Raw genomic sequence first — 21,411 nt, forward strand, 5'->3', positions numbered from 1 at the left:
AAATTTTTAGAATCTAACGAACACTACAGACCTCCTCCTCATTCATCCGGTCGCAAATATTTAAAGGACCTACAATGCGCCAGGCACTGTTCTAATCACTGATGGTGCAGCCAGAGTAAGGAGACAAGGTCCTTCGCTCATGGAGTTTGCTTTCTCAAGGGTCAAAGGCAAATGGAAAATATATGAACAAATACATAAATCTAATAATTTCAATTAATGGTCAGAGTTACAAAGTAAGTTTTAAAAGGCTCATGGGTTAAAGAGTGACTTTAGAAAAGGATTTGGGGGAAAAATCATAGGAAGTGATACGTAAGCTGAAACCGGAATGATAAAGAACCAGCTATATGACCATCTGAGGGAAGCAAGTCCCAAGTGAGGTGAGCAGCAAGTGCAAAGGCCCTAAGATGGAGATGAAAATGCACAGAGGGAAAACTGATAGTGGGTGTACATTTATACAGCTATACTGTTCTTAAATATCTTTTTTTTTTTTAAAGATTTTATTTATTTATTTGAGAGAGAGGATGAGAGGAGAAAGAGAGCACATGAGAGGGGGGAGGGTCAGAGGGAGAAGCAGACTCCCTGCCGAGCAGGGAGCCCAATGCGGGACTCGATCCAGGGACTCCAGGATCATGACCTGAGCCGAAGGCAGTCGCTTAACCAACTGAGCCACCCAGGCGCCCTGTTCTTAAATATTTTTTAAGTATAAGTGGTTTAATAGGTTGCTACCCTACATATGCCTTCCAAGAACCCCAGAATCTCCTCCAAACCAGCAAGTAAAGAATTAATGTCTCTACAACCCAGCACCTCGGCTGTCATGGCTACTTTCAGTTTGACTGATGAGAATCCAGGTCATATCATTTGTTATATAATTTTCCTATCACCTTTACACTAAAGCATAATACTCATGAAATTATTATACAACTGCAGGGGTGAACACAGAAGTCCTAAAATCCATCTTATGTCCTTGAGTTTATCTAAATCCTGGTTTTATCTGCTAAAGAGACAAGAGCAGACTGCGGTTGCACATGTGGGAAGCTGATTTTCTGGGTTTGCATCCGAGTCAGACACTTACTTAGCTATGGGACCCTGAGCAAGTTGATGAAAATTTCTATGCCTCAGTTTCCTGTAAAATGAGAACAGTGATAATGTCTCATGTGCAGATTTAATAATATAGGGCATGTAAAGCACTTGAGAGACATTAGAAATTATTATAATGGTTACTATATGAATTATGAATCCCTGTTAAGCTATGCCTACCACCTCCAGTGCAATTCATTCCTTTTTGTCATATTTTTTCTTCATTTCCACTGGCCAAATTTCTACCAACTTACAAAGCTCAGATAAAATGCTATACCCAGGGGCTCCTGGGTGGCTCAGTCAGTTAAGTGTCTGCCTTCGGCTCAGGTCATGATCCCAGGGTCCTGGGATCGAGTCCCGCATCGGGCTCCCTGCTCAGTGGGAGCCTGCTTTTCCCTCTCCTCCCCGCTTGTGCTCTCTCTCACTATCTCACTCTCTCACTATTTAAAAATAAAATAAAATATTTTTAAAAAATGTTATACCCACCATGAAATTTCTACCAGCATCAGCTTCCAGAAAAGCTATTTCCTCCTCTGAACAACTATGAGTACAATTTATCCCAATAGTCTAAATCATTTATTGTCTTACAAGGTGATTTTATACACAGTTAACCCTTGAAGAACACAGGTTTGAAATGCATGGCTCAACCTATACACTGATTTTTTTTATAAATACAGCACATTACTATAAATGTATTTTCCTTATGATTTTCTTAATACTATTCTTTTCTCATTTATTGTAAGAATACAATATATTAAGCATGTAGCATACAATATGGGTCAATCAACTGTTTATGTCATGAGTAAGACTTGTGGTCAAGAGTTAGCTATTAATGGTTAAGTTTTGGGGGAGTCCAATTTTATACTCAGATTTTTGACTATGCAGGTGTTGGTGCCCCTAACTCCTGAGTTGTTCAAGGGTCCACTGTACGTGTTTTCCATACTTTGTTACATTGTAAATCATTTAGAGCAACACTGCCCCATAGAAATATATTTTGAGACAAACAAGTAATTTGAAATGTTCTAGTTAGCCACATAAAAAGTCTTTTTTAAACAGGTGAAATTAATTTTACAGGGTTAAGTAATAATGTATTTTATTATATTACTTATATTATGATTATATATTTTATTTAGCCCCATAACCGAAATATTATAATTTATTATAAAATCAATATAAACAAATGATTAATGACTTATTTTACATTTTTTTGTACTGCATCTTTGAAATCTAGTGTGTACCTTACACTTAGAGCACATCTCAATTTGGACTAGCCATATTTCAAGCGCCCCACAGACACATACGGATAGTGGCTATCATTTGGGACAACACAGGTTTAGGGCATGTGTTACCCTCTATATCTTTGTATTTTTCATAATGCCTGGCATAGCACATAACCTATTTCAGAAGTTCAATTAATATTTGTCAAATTTATTAACTACTTTGTTAATTAAGTTAAAATCAGTACAAAATCTAACAGTACGGAAAACATATTTCTGGTATTCGTAACACAAAGAGCAAAAACATGAAAAAATAATTTTAGCATGTTTAAAGAATAAGTTTACTCTTTAGAGTGATAAAGTGAATTTTTCAGTTATACTTCTCATTAAGAATATACTTTAGAAGTACTAAGTCCTGGATCATTGAAGAAAATAGTATGCACAGCAATAAAATTATTTGTTTGACCTATTTGAAGAAACAATTCAATCTTACTTTCCTGTTAAGAAAAAGGATTCGGAGGGGGAGATGAACCATGAGAGACAATGGACTCTGAGAAACAAACTGAAGGTTCTAGAGGGGAAGGGGGTTGGGGGGGGATGGGTTAGCCTGGTGATGGGTATTAAAGAGGGCACATACTGAATGGAGCACTGGGTGTTATATGTAAACAATGAATCATGGAACACTACATCAAAAACTAATGATGTAATGTATGGTGATTAACATAACATAATAAAATTAAATTAAAAAAAAGAATAAGAATTTTAGGTAAGAGTAATTCACTCTTTAGTGTGCAGGATTTGATAAGTCTGGATGAAAATATTTTGAAGTTGTTTTCCTGCTCACCATATGACTTCTTAAATGTGTTGTGCTCTGAAATATATTCAGTGTTTCATAAATGATTTTTCAGTTATTCTGATGCAGTTACAGAAAATAATGACATTATTTCCATAACCATTAAGAACATACTATCAGGACCAGACCAACTTGAATTATTCCTGTTAGAAAGTCACGATGAAAGAAAGTGAAAATCCTGATATGTATTCCACCACTCTAAAACTGTAGCTACCCACTCCTTCCTTATCAACTCTAGACCTGCCTTTCTTTTTAACCTTAAGTATCCATATGCATGAAGTATAGATTATGGTAGAGAATTATGAAGAATCAACAAAATATGGTAGTTAAGGAAGTAAAATAACTTACCTTTGGCAATTTCAATGGTAATTTGCAAATTGGCAACTGATAATGGTTTTCATCAAGTATAAGAGATTGATCCAAGTTGTGGACTACCTTTTATTTAGGTATTTTATGAACTACAATGGTGCCCTTATAATGAGGGCAGCTGTAGTTTCCAAATTCATCCACCTCTTTGATTTGGAGTTCCAGCCTGGGTTTTCTTTGTAAATGAAAAATAAGCTTGTAATCTTTTCCATAATCCTTCCCATTGCCTAAGAAGTAAAATACATTTGTTACTATTAAAATTTACCACTTTGTCTTATTTACTTCTTTAAAATCCAAATAACTATTTCACTTTTTCAAACTTTTTAAGCTTTTTTGGTGTCATCGCCTTTTGCCAAAATTTAAGCAGCAATAGGCTGCGACTGCAGATTACTAAAAAGATTTCTTATCTGTAATTGGACCAGGTGCTCTCTGGCTTCTTCTCAATCTAATAATCTTTGATTTTCTTTTTCCATTCCATTTTGCTTTAACAAAAAACTATTGGAAATACTCAGTTCTTTCTGTATTTAGAAAATTATTTTTACCTTTCAATAATTGTTTTTTTTATCTCTCCTAACTATTAATAGCATATGGGACCCTATCATGACCTCACAATAGGCATTCTAGATGTACGGTAGCCACTAGCAGTGTGGGGCTTGTAAAATTTAAGGTGAAATTAATTAAAATTAAATAAAATGAAAAATCAATTCCTCGGTCACTCCAGCCACAGTTCAAATATTCAATAGCAACCTATGTCTAGTAGCTACCTTATTTGGTAGTGCAGATGCAAAACATTTCCACCATCACAGAAATAGAGATGTTTTAGCAAAACTTCAAAATGGAAGACTTACTAGATTCATGTTACTAACATTTTTATTGAAACCTGATTAATTCTGCCAAATAAGGGTATATCTTCTCAACTGCTCATTGAAAATACCAGAGCTTTAGTGGAGATTACTTTTCACTCATGGGGGTTTTACCAGGACAATTTTATGTTGGCATTGCAAAAGCAAAACAGACACTGCCATTTTTCCTAAGGCATGTCTGCATTACCCTTTGCAAAATTTAAATGTAAGCTATATTGTAACAGTTAAGATAGTATGTTTCAAACTTAAAGAGCTAGATCCAGGGCCGGCCCAACTATTTATCTACATTGTAATATTTATCCAGTCCTTTCACATCTCTGAACTTCTTGGAAGCTTAACTTCCTTATCTTTAAAACAAGATCAATAAAACTTACCTCCTAGGATTGTTCTGGGAATGAAAAGAAATAATATGGATAAAATGATCGGCACAAGGGCCTAGGTCATAATAAGTGCTCAGTAGGTGATAGTAATAATAGCAAATGATAAGAAAGAAGCAGGATCCTTCAACTGGTTTAAATTTGTATGATAAAAAACAACCCACTTAATATTTTTTTAACATCAACATGAAGCCTTTATATAGAAGTTGCAACTTCCTATTTCTAGAAGCCTGAACATTGACTACTCAGAGCTCTCTCTCTTGGAAAACCTGCCCAATGAAATAAGAGTTCTGTGAGAGATGTAGATGACACCAATATTTTTCTCCCTGTTGAACTGCTAGATGTCATTTTGGTGAATCTCTAAAGCACAGTTAAATCTAGATTTGAATAACTCCAGGTTATGAAATGTGTTGGAGTATGTCTCTTCACATAAGTTTATATTTTAGAGGCAACTTGGCTACTTGAACAGAGCAATTCCTAGGACATCCTAGGAAAGGAATGAAAAGCCAGGGCTTGCCTTCTTAAAAGAGTTTCACTCTGGTAAAAAAAAGAAAAATAAATTTGGAGTCACTAAAATGTCACCTAGTAAATTAGCTAACTTAGAGTTTTTAGATCACTGGAGTAACACCTGGCAAAGTTCTACTCCATACTATTAGAGTTGTTACTTTGGTCCCAATAGAATACAACTTAATAAATCTCTCCTTCTATCCTTTGAAAGATACTCCCTGACAGGTATTTAATTACTCATAAGGGATAATTTAGATGCAGGATATAAAGATTGAGGGTGAGGCAAAGCTACATTGGTTCAATTTAGATCTTCAGTTTATCTGCCTCCCATTGCCAGCTAATTTTTTTAAATAAAGATCTATAATGTAAATCTCATGTTTATATATGAAATAAAGATGAAATTGTTGAGGATTTCCTAGTAATAAATAGCAGAATCTTAGTATTATAAATAGAAAGTCTAGATTTTTTTTAAGTTGGAATTTCATTGCTGCCAAGATATAGCACTATATTTTGAATACCCCTTGAAAAAAAATTTTAAAAAATTTATAAAAAGGACAAGCAGCACAAAGGAATTTCACTATTCTACTTTTTTTTTCTCCCACATTGGCATAGTTAGAGAAGTAAAAGCAAAATTCATTTATTGCATTCCAAAATTATGAAATCAACCTTTAGTTGACATTTTGAGAACCTTTTTCTCTTTAACATATTACATATTTCCTAGAAGCCCTTGGAATAGTAGCTGTTCAATAAATATTTGCCATATGAAGAAATATAGAATTTACTTATATTTTATATTACTAGATACACCTTGTAGCAATATATATTTTTTCTCAATGAAGGGAACTGGAATATTTTTCAAAGATGACATAGAAAGTACAAATGTAGAAATATATGCTTTTGCTTAGAATATTCAGATGAGTAAGTGAAAGTCTAGCAAAATAGAGAACCAGAGAATTTTGTAAGAACCACTGGCTAGGGTTTTTCTGTATCCTAACACATCTCCACCACCTCTACCCATAAGCCACCACCATCCCATGCTTGGTTTATTATAATGGCTCATTAACTCATCTTCCCAATTCTTCTTTTGCCTCTGAGATTATAACTGTGTTGAGAATCTATTCTATAACTCAGATCATGTGACTCCTCTGTTAACAAAGTGGCTCCCCATTTCACTTGGAATAAAAGGCCAACTCCTTGCTATGACCTTCAAGGAATAGTCAGTACTCACCTCCTCTCCTACAACAGTCCTCTCCTTCTCATCCACCCATTTCAGCCTCCTTGCTGTTCCTCAGACAGATCAGGCACACATATGCCTCTGTTTAGTAGCACTTGTAATCCCTCAGCCTGGGACAGACTCCCCTGAGATAGGATGATGGCTCCTTTCTCACCTTCTTCAAATCTCTGCTTAAATGTCACTTTCTCAAAAAGGTCCTCCTTCATGAGTCTATTTAAAATGGCAACTCTGCCACTCCCTCTGAGACTCTTGATGTCTTTTCCTTGCTGTATTCATCTATAAGGCACTTCCCTCCCATCACACTGTACATTTTATTTACTTATTTGCTTCTCTGTCTCTCTCCAGTAGAAAAAATATACACAAGGGCAGGAAATTTTATTGAATGAATAAAAGGGGGCTCATTCTAACATCCTACACATGTTTCTGGGTAAGGCACTTCTCTGGGCCAAAGGGCATTCAGGGCAACTTTGACACACACAGACGGCTTTAGGAATTACTAGATTTGATGGGTCATGCTAAAGTGTCATTTTTTAAGTATCGAATCTAAAGTATCAAATTTTATCTGCCCATTTCCTGGCACTTTCTGGATTTTGTGAGCACTGGGGGTTTAGATGACATGTGATAGGAAGTCTAAGTGATGAATTAACAGTTCTAACCTGGAGAATGAAAGTATATATTCAGAAGGATGCCAAAGGCTAATATAAAAAACCCAGGGGAGCACCTATCTTATTTTCTCTTAGAAGGAGAAATAAAGTACATAGCCCATGATCTCACTCAAAAGAATCATCTCTATTCTATATAAATACATATAAAAATTTTGACATTTCTCAAAAAACAGTCATCTAAATCCATTAAAGTTTTAAATACTTTTAATTGCATAATTCTATAATGTTAAGTTCTTTCCCAAGTTTTTGTCTTCCATTCTTCCAACAAATACTACTTCTAACTGTCAGGCACTGTACTAGGTGCTGGGGATTGAATGGTGCCCACCAGCAGGACAGGACCTGCTCTCAAGGGACTGTAGTCAGATATTGATCTGGATATTGATCAAACAAATGAATAAAAAAAGATTGTCTCTACAGCCATGTACACAAAAGAGAAGTACATAAAGATCTGAAAAAGTAAGATAAGAACTGACATAATCAGGAAAGATGGGAACACTCTTCTAAACATGATCATCGAGGTGAGCTACAAAAGTACAGTAGGAGGTAACTGGAAGTGGGTGGGGTGGATGGGTGGGGAGGAGAATCCTCTAAGCAGACATTATCTGAATTGTATGTCTTTGAGATTCAGAGAAACTATCACAGGCTCTAATGAAAGGATGAGGTATCAGTGCTTTCCTGGGAATCTTGTTCCTCTTAGACGGCGAAAAATCCATTGAGGCCCCAGATCTGAGCACAGGTCTCTAGGAAAGGCAAAGCAGACGCAATCTGGCATCCTGTCTGATTCATTTCCCTCGCGTAAAGATGAGTTCTTCTCCATTCCCTACATGGAGAAATTTCTCATGTGCTGGCCTCCTCGAGCACTCTTATTTTAGCTTATGTTCCCCCTCCCAATTACGGGCAACAATACACTCAGTACCATCGCTTATAAGAAGCACAGTAACTCACTCCTGTTTAGGGCACTAGGTAAACACAGCTGTTGTCCCCAGTGTTACAGGAAAATCACTGGCATCATTAGTTTGGGTGGGACACTTCCAGGATTTGACTATCTCTTCTTAGAGAGATTGTCCAAGGGTGGAACTGTGGTTTCTGCTTTGGAAGCCAAGTAGAAAGGGATCTCTTCTACCTTCCTTCCTCCCCCTCCTCACCCTTCCCTTTTCCTTTTTCTGATACCCTTGTCACTCACTCACTAAGTCCTGCCGGCTGACTCAGTTGGCTGGGACACTGAACGTGGAAGTGGAAAAGGCAGTTCACATTGGGAAGCTTTGGGCCTCATCTCTGAGATGCCAGAAAAAGGGCAGCTTCGGCTTCAAGCTGCATCATTTTTGTGACAAGAAAGAGCCAATGGTGCTTGGCTTAATTTCCAGAATCAAAGAGAAAATAGGCATCATTAAAAATCAATGAGATTGGGGTGCCTGGGTGGCTCAGTCGTTAAGCGTCTGCCTTCTGCTCAGGTCATGATCCCAGGGTCCTGGGATAGAGCCCCGCATCGGGCTCTCTGCTCGGCAGGAAGCCTGCTTCTCACTCTCCCACTCCCCCTGCTTGTATTCCTGCTCTCGCTTCATCTCTCTCTGTCAAATAAATAAATCTTTAAAAAAAAATCAATGAGATCTGTATCAGTTTATAAGTGAACTGAAAATATTACTTCAGGTCAAGTCTATCACAAGATTCCTGGGCCAGAAATCCCCATAAAACCCATGCCTGACTTATCCCCTACCCCTGGCTTTTGCATGCATACCTGTTAGATTCTATTCCACATCAAGGAAAGAAGTTACAGAGGGGAAGTGGTTGAATTAGTAAAAAAGAAATCGCTGGAATGGCAACTTCTCCAAAAATCTTTTTAATCTCTTCTCTCATACAGCTGTATTCTCTCTGTGTTCTCCTTTTTTTTCCTTTTCTTTTTCCCTTCATCTTCTTTTACCCCCTTTTCTTATCTATTCCCTCACTTCTCCCCCCTTATCCTGCAACCTCTCCTATTCATTCGTGCTGTTTTTCTTAGTATTGTCATATATTCAACCATTTACTGCATACCTATTGAAAGCTCTTGATGTACCAGGTTCTCGATGTACCAGGCTCAGGGGTACACAGCAAGAAAGACATAGTTGTCAACCTTATGAAATTTACATTCCAGTGAAGAACATAAGTATATGAATGAAAAGTAAATAAACAAAATAATTTCAAATTGTGGTAAGATTTATAATGGAAGCAAAAAAGCACCAGATAAATATGAGGATGAGAGGTAAACAGGGTATGTCATCTAGATCAGAGAGAGGTTCTTAACCACTTTTGTGCCATGGACCCTTTTGGAGTTTGGTAAAACCTACTGATTGCTTCTCAGAGTAGTCTTTTAAAATATAGGGGCACCTGGGCGGCTCAGTCTTTGAGCATTCGCCTTCGGCTCAGGTCATGATCCCAGCGTCCTGGGTTCGAGCCCCACATTGGGCTCTCTGTTCAATGGGAAGCCTGCTTTTCCCTCTCCAGCTCCCCTTGCTTGTGTTCCCTCTCTTGCCATCTCTCTCTGTCAAATAAATAATAAAATCTTTTTTAAAAATAGATATATAGGGGCGCCTGGGTGGCTCAGTCATTAAGCGTCTGCCTTCGGCTCAGGTCATGATCCCAGGGTCCTGGGATCGAGCCCTGCATCAGGCTCCCTGCTCTACAGGAAACCTGCTTCTCCCTCTTCTACTCCCCCTGCTTGTGTTCTCTCTCTCACTGTGTCTCTCTCTGTCAAATAAATAAATAAAATCTTTAAATAAATAAATAAATAAATAAATAAATAAATAAATAAATAAATAAATAAATAAAAATAGATAAATATATAAAATAAAATACGTGAAAGTATAAGTAAGATAATTATATTGGAATATAGTTCTATCCACACATCTCTTGGGAGTCCACTGATCCCAGGTTAGATTCTTCATAAGACATCAGAACGAGTTTAGTTATTATTTTAAGTAAAATAAGAGATAATTGTAAGGTTTTAATGATGGGGTAATAAAGTATGATTTATATATATATATATTTTTTTAAGATTTTATTTATTTGAGACAGAGAGAATGAGAGACAGAGAGCATGAGAGGGAGGAGGGTCAGAGGGAGAAGCAGACTCCCTGCCGAGCAGGGAGCCCGATGCGGGACTCGATTCCGGGACTCCAGGATCATGACCTGAGCCGAAGGCAGTCGCTTAACCGACTGAGCCACCCAGGCGCCCATGATTTATATTTTTAAAAGATCACTATTGTTCCTGTGTGGAATTAGATTTCACGTGGCTAATAGTAGAAGCAGAGGAGTATTTAGGAGGCAACTGCACTGGTATGTGAGAGCGATGATTCTAGCTTGGACTCAGAGTAATCACGGAGAAGATATTTATAGAAGAATGTCACTTAGAGTCCGCCTGTAAGGGATCATGCACCCCTCATAAGAAAAGAAAGAGACTGGAAAGGAAGAAACAAGTAAGTGTTTTCCTCTTCCCACTTTTTAAAAGCCTCCTCTCAGTTTTCTGGAAGCGTCCTTAGTCATACAAGTTTCACGAACTCTTTCTGAAGTTTGCGGCCCTAAGCCCATAGAGCATACAACAAGTGTCTTTATACTTACTTGAAGCAAAGTTATTTCCAGTAAATCTTAAAAGAAGTTGGTCTCTTCTTTTACTTGGAAGGAGTGCGATGGCTCCTGGGGACCACCGAACGTTTCTGAGCGCAGGTTCCGAAACACCTGGTTTAAATCTTTGGACGGCCCATGAGAATAATGACTCTCCGGGGATTGTCTTTCTGGTGGCAAAGAACAGCACAGGCAATGCCGCTGAGCATGGCTTCCTCCAGAGCTTTCATGAAAGAAACCAAATGGCTGTTTTCCACATTGGAAGAAAGATGAAGCACAATAAACCTGCATGGGAGCAGAGAGGCATGACATTAGGGCCACCTGTCATCTCAAAGATAGCACTGATAACAAGCAACACCCAAGGAGAGAGCCATTCTCATCCAAGCATTCTTCAAAATCAAGCATGCTGATAACCAAATAGTTAGATTCATGAGTGACATTAATGAAACTCTTGGCAGTCAGGAAACCGTTCAAACCAAACCAAGTTCTAAACAGATGTTCATGGACGAAGCAATCATCCAGGCTCAGATCAGCTCTAAATATAGCAGCATATTTTTATATATATTTTTTATTATTATGGTTTTTTTACATTTGAAATTTTATTCTAATTTTTTAAAATTTTTTATTGTTATGTTAATCCCCATACATTACATCATTAGTTTTTGATGTAGTGTTCCATGATTCATTGTTTGTGCATAACACCCAGTGCTCCATGCAGAACGTGCCCTCTTTAATACCCATCACCAGGCTAACCCATCCCCCCCACCCCCTCCCCTCTAGAACCCTCAGTTTGTTTCTCAGAGTCCATAGTCTCTCATGGTTCATCTCCCCCTCCGATTTTCCCCCCTTCATTCTTCCCCTCCTGCTATCTTCTTCTTCTTTTTTTTTTTAACACATAATTTATTATTTGTTTCAGAGGTACAGATCTGTGATTCAACAGTCTTGCACAATTACAGCGCTCACCATAGCACCTACCCTCCCCAATGTCTATCACTCAGCCACCCCATCCTTCCCACCCCCCACCATTCCAGCAACCCTCAGTTTGTTTCCTGAGATTAAGAATTCCTCATATCAGTGAGGTCATATGATACATGTCTTTCTCTGATTGACTTGTTTTGCTCAGCATAACACTCTCCAGTTCCATCCACGTCATTGCAAATGGCAAGATTTCATTCCTTTTGATGGCTGCATAGTATTCCATTGTATATATACACCACATCTTCTTTATCCATTCATCTGTCGATGGACATCTTGGCTCTTTCCACAGTTTGGCTATTGTGGACATTGCTGCTATAAACATTGGGTTGCACGTACCCCTTCGGATCCCTACATTTGTATCTTTAGGGTAAATACCCAGTAGTGCAATTGCTGGGTCGTAGGGTAGCTCTATTTTCAACTTTTTGAGGAACCTCCATACTGTTTTCCAGAGTGGCTGCACCAGCTTGCATTCCCACCAACAGTGTAGGAGGGTTCCCCTTTATCCACATCTCCGCCAACATCTTTTAAATTATATTTTAACTAGCATTACCAAAGAGTATTACTTCAAACTATGCAAAGAGAAAGATAATCAAGATCATCCATTTACTACCAGTGGGACAAAAAATACATGTCATAATTAAGTGGGAGTTAAAATTTTTATCTCTCACTGTGTGGTAAAGATTGTTGTGAATGGACCTTGTTATGAGTTGAATTTTGTCCCCTCTACTCAAATTCCTGTGTTGCAGGCCTAACCCCCAGTACCTTAGAATGTGACCTTATTTGGAGATAGGGTCTTGACAGAGGTAATCACGTTAACGTGGTCATTAGGTCCAATATAACTGGGGTCATAAAAAGGGGAAATCTGGACATAGAAATATGCACACACACGGAATGCCATGTGAACATGAAAATGGCCATCTATAAGCCAAAGAAGGAGGCCTGGAACGGATCCTTCCTTCACAGTCTTCAGAAGGAATGAAACTTGCAAACACCTTGATCTTGGACTTCTAGCCTCCAGAATTACGAGACAATACATTTCTGTTGTTAAAGCCACCTAGTTTGTGGGACTTTATTACGGCAGCCTGGCAGACTAATACACACATCTTTCTCTGGGCTGGATCGCTACCCATCCCCACATTTCCCCCAACTCTTCTCCAAAGAATTGCCCTACAGGAGCCCCCTCAACCAGAGCATCCCTGCACCCATGGACAGGGACTGACTGATGCAGGGGTGTAAAGCCAGCCTTCTTAGTCTTCATGCTCCAGAGCTTCCCTCAGGTATCAGGCTGAGATAAAACTTCTACTGAAACCAGAGGTTTTCCGATCTTACTCCCTTGCCCTACTTGTTTCTTTAATTCCCTTATAGGATTCACCTAAGTGTTCTCCCTCAATAAATCAATAGATTCTCATCTTAGACTCTGCTTCTGACCCAAGACAATTGTAGATGTAAGATCTTCCATTTTAAAATAAAAGCTATTTTTAGCCATAGGATTGTCTTCTCTTTATGAATATCTGCTCCTGATGAGCCTTAAAACTGTCTAAAACTCTTTTCATTACGAACTGTCTAGAAAACATGGAAATGAGAAAGTAAAATGAGGACACAGAAATAATGAATTCAGTTACATATACATAGTTATGAGATGAGCATAGTATGAACAGTAAATTACTGTCTTTATGGAATTTCATAAATAAAGGTGCTATTTTAAAACTATTTGGGAGTTAAAAGAAAACTTAATACATCTAAGTTATGAGTGGTTTCTGAATGCACTTATTAAACTCTCATGAATGAAATTATAGATAGCATATTCATATCAATTCCGGTTTACATTTTAAGCACACCCTGAAGAACTATTGATACTCTTATTTGAGGAAGAAAAATTTAATCCTATAATTCCATTTCTATAAACATCAATTATAAATCATCAAGACATAATATTGTCAACTTTTATTGTTTACTATTGTATTACCTCTCTAAATGTTCACACAACTCAAACGATATCAAGCCACTCTGCACGTTTCTCACGACCACATCATCCAGCCCAAACCAACCACTGTCTTGGCCTCTGAATCCCAGTAATTTCAAAGATTCACAGGCATTCGTCCCAGGTTTTCTTATGGAAGCGCTTTTTGTCCTATATAATGGTCGCAGAAGAGAGACTGGTAAAATTTGTGTGGCACAAATCTTACTTAATGCATTCATTCTTTCATTAAGTGAATTATCCAATAACAATACATTAAGTATATTCCATGTGCCAGGAATTATGCCATGCACCAGGAATACAAAGATAAGAAATATATAGCCCTTGCTCTGCAGAAGCTCATGGTATTACAGTGTTACCCAAATACAGCACAAGGTGATCAGTGTGGTAATTAAGGGAATGGGCAGGATGGTTTAGCAGCAGAAGGAAGGTGCTCAGGGAAGCTTGCAGAGTGAAAATGTTAATATTTGTGATGAGCTTCGGAGAATGAGAAGCATTTCATTTCTGGCAAAAGAGTTAAGGGAAAACCCCAAAACATTAATAAACTCGCTGGTGTGAATCCAGATGCTTCAGAAGAGCCAAGAGTAGTGGAGGAGGCTGATAGGTAAGACCACAGACTCAGGAGCAAGACTACTTTGAAATACTGGGTGAATCTGCATCTTATTAACTGCATAACCACGGGAAGGTATTTGTTATCTCTGTATCATCATTTTCTTATTTATAGTATGAGAGTAATAACAGTATCTACATCACAGAGCAGAATTCATATTTGTAAAGCACTTATAATTATAGTAAGCATTAATGGCATTAATATTCTCATCCTACTTCCTACGATATAGCCAGTTAGCTTTCCTGCACAGTTCTCCTTCCTTTTAAACCTGCTCCACACAAATGCTCCAAAAGGGGCAGTTGTATGTACCATGTGCTATCTTCCACCAGCCAGAGCTGAACTGACTCACAGTAGACCAGTTTTCAGCACCCTACAAATTTTATCCTTTTTCTTTAGAATTTGTCTAAGAGGTTCAGAGATTATAATTTGTCACTGTTGTCCTTCAGCCGCAGTGCCCTGGGTTATGAAAATAATAAGCACAGATATTAGTAAGAAAGGAAAAATAGAGGAGATGCTAAAAGAGAAAAGGAGAAAAATCACAATGAAAGAATTCATGTAGTCCTAGAGATGGAATGAATAGTCTTACAATAAACTTCTCTTTTCCTGAATTCCCTTAAATGGAGATCTGTTCCTCACAAAGGAAGAAAAGTCCTTGATACTGAACATCTTGGGGGGAAAAAATGGTCTAATAATGGTACTACTCACAAGGGTTTCAGAAACATTTTAGCTAGCTACTAAGAACGAAGACCAAGTGTGAATCCCACATCTTTATTTGTGAATAGAATTAGTTATGGCGGGGCACCTGTGTGGGCTCAGTTGGTTAAGTGTTTGTCTTCGGCTCAGGTCATGATCCTGGAGCTCTGGGATTGAGCCCCGCATTGGGCTCCCTGCTCAGAGGGGAGTCTGCTTCTCACCTCTGCCCCTCACCCTGCTCTTGTGCTCTCTCTAACTCTCTCTCTCACAAATAAATAAATAAAATCTTTAAAAAAAAAAGAATTAGTTATGGCTTTAAAACCACCTTAATGTTTACAGGTTGAGCTGTCCTACAACCCATAAATTAGGAACTAAGCCAGATTTAAATGTCCACTCTGAAAACTTTAGACTCTACTGATTCCTTCAGGGAATCAACCAATTTAAAATAAGGAGGATGGGGAAGAAATAGCATTTAGTTTTGGGGTTTTGTTTTAAAACCGCAAATAGAGTAAATTTTGTAATCCTTCAAAGTTAATAATTTTTTAACACAGGAAGATATACTAAAACTGAATCCAAAACTTTGATCATTTACTAGAAACTTACTTAATTAAATGTATTATTGATTTCTTTTTCTGATGACAATTCTTTTTTTTCTACCAATAGCTTAAATTTTTGTGGGGACCTGCAGGTTCTCAGCTGTAGTGGAAATGACCCTCCTCCCAGGTCCAGGTGGGTGTATAACCTGAGCCAAATAGTGCATTTGGCATTCATTAATACAGTTTGCCAAAAAATTCAATTTTTCCCCATCCTGAGCACACGATAGGATTGCACCCCTTTTTAAATTTTTTTTAAATTTAAATTCAATTAATTAACATATAATGTATTATTTGTTTCAGAGATACAGGTCTGTGATTCATTAGTCTTATATAGTACCCAGTTCTCATTACAACATATACCCTCCCCAATGTCCATCACCCCATTACCCCACCACCCCCAACGCTCCAGCAACCCTCAGTTTGGGTAAGATTAAGTAAGATCAGGAGTGTCTTACGATTTATCTCCCTCTCTGATTTCGTCTTGTTTCATTTTTTCCTTTCTTCCCCTATGATCCTTTGCCTTGTTTCTTAAATTCCACATATCAGTGAGGTCATATAATAATTGTCTTTCTCTGATTGACTTATTTTGCTTAGCATAATACCCTCTAGTTCCATCCACGTCGTTGCAAATGGCAAAATTTCATTTTTTGATGGCTGCATAATATTCCATTGTGTGTGTGTGTGTGTGTGTGTGTGTACACATCACATCTTCATCTGGGCTCTTTCCATAGTTTGGCTATTGTGGACATTGCTGCTATAAACATTGGGGTGCAGGTGCCCCTTTGGATCACTACATTTGTATGCTTGGGGTAAATACCTAGTAGTGCAATTGCTGGGTCTTAGGGTAGCTCTATTTTCAACTTTTTGAGGAACCTCCATACCATTTTCCAGAGTGGATTGAACTTCCTGTCCCCCCTATGGTTGAGGGGGGCCATATGACTAGCTCTGGTTAATGAATGGTGAATGTCACTTGGAGACCAAGCATTTAATTGCTCATGCAGATCTACCAAAACTTTTTCTTCTGCTACCATGACAGCAGCCAGAAAGTGGTTGCCTTTCAGCCTGAGTTCTGGAGTAAGGATAACCAAGAAGCAGCCTGCCTTTGATGGCAACACAGCATGTGTGAGATATAAAGATTGTCATCAGTCCTCGGGAATTCAGGTTTTTGTTAACATGCCATAACCTAGCCTAGCCCACCCTGTATAGTGCATCATCCTTCCGATCCCAGTGATCTGTTCAGTGATGGGTTTGTAACTGATTTAGAGTGAGAATAACTCTCAGGGCCTTTATGCATATCCATGGGACAGCTTCCCCTTTTCCACTGAACTTGGAGTTATCAAGATGTAGCTATCTTGCCAGCATGAGGAACAAGCCTGTCAGAGAATGGAATTGGCACAGAGGAAGGCAGAAAGAGAAGAGACTAAGTTCTTTCTGGTTTAAGAGGAATGTGAAGATAAATATATCCCCAGACTTTATTTACATGAACCAAATAATTCCTTTCTCCTTAAAATTTCGAGTTTGCTTTTCTGACATTTAAAATCAAAAAAATCCTTAATGATATAAAGATCAAAATTAGATTCCATTTTTTCCAGCTTTATTGAGATGTAATTGACATATTGTATAAGTTTAAGGTGTACAATGTGATGATTTAATACGTGTATATGTTGTAAAATGATTATTATAGTAAAGTTAGTTAACATATCCATCACCTCAAATTTAGACTTTAATATGATAATAGATATACCTCATCTTGAAACTAAATGATTTGGCAGCATTCTTATTTATCCCAGCTGTTCTTAACAACTCTGCAAATAAAGTCTTCCTTCTATATATGCTATTAGCAAACTTTCACATCTAGTATTGCCTAGCAATACTATTGAATAGCACTTGATCACACTCCACAGGACATTCTAATGTATTAGGAGTTCCATAAAACATAATCAACCTTTATTAAATCAATTTTTTTATTCAAGAATAATTGACCTTGCTATTTCTTGAGTTGAAGACTTTTTCCATATCAAAATTCCAGGCATTAAGGGGATTAATTGGCCCATTTAGGTTCAAGTGTTCAATTATAATTAACAGGGACATTGAAAAACATGAAAAATCCCTTTACGTCCACATGGATATACAGAACAATTTCCAGAATTTGTGACACAATTCCCATAAAATAAAGTGGCTGGGTAGACACAGCAACAGATGTCCACTCCAGACTGCCTTCCTGAGGTCTAACAGTGCCCCGACATATTTTTCCTGGATAAATGCCTTAATGCCACACAATTAAGAGAAACTCAGAAGATTTTTCCCAAGATAAAAAAAGATCTGTTCGAAGGTTCCACAAGTAGAAATAGACATTGCTGGGAACTTTTCAAGGATAGTTTCTTTTTTTTTTAATCCTTTTTTTTCTATAGCAGTTTTGGGCTTACAGCAAAATTGAGAGGAAGGTACAGAGATTCCCTATTTAGCTCCTACCCCCACATATGCATAGTTTCTTACATTACCAATATTCCCCATCAAAGTGGTACCTTTGTCACAATTGGTGGACCTACATTGATACATCATAATCACCCAAAATCCATAGTCTACATTAGGGTTCGCTCTTTGTGTTGTGCATTCTATAGGTTCGAACAAACATAAAATGACATGTATCCATCATCGTAGTATTGTGCCGAGCATCTTCACCACCCTAAGAATCCTCTGTATTCTGCCTATTTGTCCCTCCTTCACTCCAACCTCTGGCAACCACTGATCTTTTTTCTGTCTCCATAGTTTTGCCTTTTCCAAAATGTCCTACAGTATGTATCATATGGTATGTAGCCTCTTCACATTGGCTTCTTTCACTTAGTAATATGCATTTAAGGTGACTCCATGTCTTCTTTGGCTTGATAGCTCATTTCTTTTTGGCACTGAGTAATTTTCTATTGTATGGATGTTATCTATCCATTCACCCACTGAAGGACATCTTGGTTACTGCCAAGTTCTGACAATTATGAATAAATTTTCTGTAATATCTATATGCAGGTGTTTATGTTGACATGTTTTCAACTCCTTCGGATAAATACCAAGAAATGCTTAAGATAAGAGTATGGTTAGTTTTGTAGGAAACCACAGTTTTCCAGTGTAGCTGTACCATTTTGTATTCCCACCAGCAATGAATAAGAATTCCTGCTGCTTCACATCCTCACCAATATTTAAGGTTGTCAGTGTTCTGGATTTTGGCCATCCTAATAGATATGTATTGATGTGTCATTTTTGTTTTAATTAGCATCTCAGTGATGACATAATGTGGAGCATCTTTTCAGATTCTAATTTGCCAACTATATATCTTCTTTGGTGAGGTATCTGTTAAGGTCTTGGGACCATTTTTTAATTAGGGTTTTTGTTTCTTATTGTTAAGTTTTAAGAGTTCCTTGTATATTTTGGAAAATAGTCCTTTATTAGATGTATCTTTTGAAAATATTTTCTCCCAGTCTGTGGCTCATCTTATTTTCTCGATATTGTCTTTCCCAGAGACAATTTTTAATTTTATGAAGTCCAGCATATCAGTTATTTCTATCATGGATTGTGCCTTTGATGTTGTATCTAAAAGTCATCACCATGCCCAAGGTCATCTAGGTTTTCACTTATGTTATCTTCTAGGAGTTTTATAGTTTTGCATTTTACATTTATGTCTATAATCCATTTGGGGTTAATTTTTGTGAAGAGTATAAAGTCTGTGTCTAGATTCATTTTTTGGAATGTGGACATCTACTTGTTCCAGCACTTGTTTTCTTCAGAAGACTGTCTTTACTCCTTTGTCATTGCCTTTTCTCCTTTGTCAAAGATAAGTTGACTATATATATTTCTGGGCTCTCTTTTCTGTTCTACTGATCTATTTGCCTATTCTTTCACCAGTACCATACTGTGTTGAGTACTATAACTTTATAGTAAGTCTCAAAGTCAGGTAGTGCCCCTCTTCCATCTCTATTCTTCTCCTGTGTTGGCTATTCTGAGGGATCAGCTCTTTTTGGTTTCTTAAGTTAATGGTAGGTTTACCAACTTGTCTATTTTATTCTTACATAATATGACACATCTATTTCACAAATATTCTTGTATATGACTCACATGTTACATTTTAACAAGATCATCTTAAAACCAATACCATTATGCAGAAATGGCATTCTCCATGAGCAAAATTGTTTTCCCATCTAACTCTCTAAAATATTTCTTATATAATATGGAATAAGTTTTTATTTAATAAATTAATTTCACCTTTCATTACTGTCAAGAAATCTTTTCTGGTTCATAATTAAATGACACTCATCTTTTCCCAGAAATCATTCAGACATAAAGGAATGTGATGTAATAAAGACCTTTAATTCTTATTATTTAGACTATGTTTTGGCCTCAACTAGTTTTTATCTTTTTTATTTTATGAGGCATGGAGTGCTTCATTGTGTTCCTATTTCCATAGAAAATGTTCACCTATTTTCACCCTTTGATGAAAGAAGGTTAAATAAACAGCTGGTATAGGATCCCATTTTATTGTTTTATGCTCCACTGGATAGAGGAAATGCATCTACCATATCTAGCATTAATAACAACAGAGCATATTATGAAATACTAATTTAGCATTGTTAAAAAGTATTGAAGGATTACTAATACTATTTACATTTCCACAAATGCATTCATTAATTTATTTAATTCATGGAACGTTTTTTGAGCACCTACTATGTTGTACTTGTGCTTAGTGATGCTAAATGGAAAAGAGAATTTAATAATACTATAGTATGATATAGGATGTGTACAAAGAATGGGACTGACACAGAAAAAAATCAATCCCTCCTGGATATCTTAGAATGTCTTGACAGATAAGGAAAGAGTTGAGCTACCACTTATAGAATAAACCAGTGTCCTTCACCTAAACATGATAAAAAAAGGATTTTCTAGCAGACAGAGCATATACTAGGGCAAAGAAACGGAGAAGAAAAAAGATATTGGTACTTGGTTAACTGAATTGATGACAAATGGCCATCTTCCCACTATATAGAAATGCTGGACAAAATCTCTCTCTCACTCTTGCCATTTGCAACGACGTGGATGGAACTGGAGGGTGTTATGTTGAGTGAAATAAGTCAAACAGAGAAAGACATGTATCATATGATCTCACTGATATGAGGAATTCTTAATCGCAGGAAACAAACTGAGGGTTGTTGGAGTGGGGGGTGGGGTGGGAGGGATGGGGTGACTGGGTGATGGACACTGGGGAGGGTGTGTGCTCTGGTAAGCGCTGTGAATTGTGCAAGACTGTTGAATCTCAGATCTGTACCTCTGAAACAAATAATGCAATATATGTTAAGAAAAAAAAAAAGAAGAAGAAGAAGAAGAAGGTAGCGGGAGGGGAAGAATGAAGCAGGGGAAATCGGAGGGGTAGACGAACCATGAGAGACGATAGACTCTGAAAAACAAACTGAGGGTTCTAGAGAGGAGGGGGGTGGGAGGATGGGTTAGCCTGGTGGTGGGTATTGAGGAGGGCACATTCTGCATGGAGCACTGGGTGTTGTGCACAAACAATGAATCATGGAACACTTCATCTAAAACTAATGATGTAATGTATGGGGATTAACATAAGAATAAAAAAAAATAAAAGACGAAAAAAAAAAGAAAAAGAATATAAAAGGAAATGGAAAACAAACAAACAAACAAAAAAATCTCTCTCTCACACAGACACACAGAGAGTAAGGTGGAGGAACTCAAAAACCAGAAAGAAAATCCCTTAGGTCTGGAAATTAACAAAATCTCAAAAAGCTAGGGGCACCTCCGTG

At 37.5% G+C, this 21,411-nt stretch overlaps 1 protein-coding gene across 1 annotated transcript in view; it reads right to left on the reverse strand.

Annotated features, from left to right (window-relative positions):
• Nucleotides 1-21,411, reverse strand: part of DTHD1 (death domain containing 1) — a 62,545-nt gene that overhangs the window by 26,868 nt on the left and 14,266 nt on the right. The window contains 5 exon segments of the mRNA XM_035005591.1: nt 3,496-3,740; nt 10,750-10,794; nt 10,797-10,889; nt 10,892-11,037; nt 13,697-13,861. Coding sequence (XP_034861482.1) covers nt 3,496-3,740; nt 10,750-10,794; nt 10,797-10,889; nt 10,892-11,037; nt 13,697-13,861 — 694 coding nt within the window.

The sequence above is a fragment of the Mirounga leonina genome, unplaced genomic scaffold, assembly GCF_011800145.1.
Source record: "Mirounga leonina isolate KUSES-001 unplaced genomic scaffold, KU_Mleo_1.0 Mir_129, whole genome shotgun sequence".
Taxonomy (NCBI): Eukaryota; Metazoa; Chordata; class Mammalia; order Carnivora; family Phocidae; genus Mirounga; species Mirounga leonina.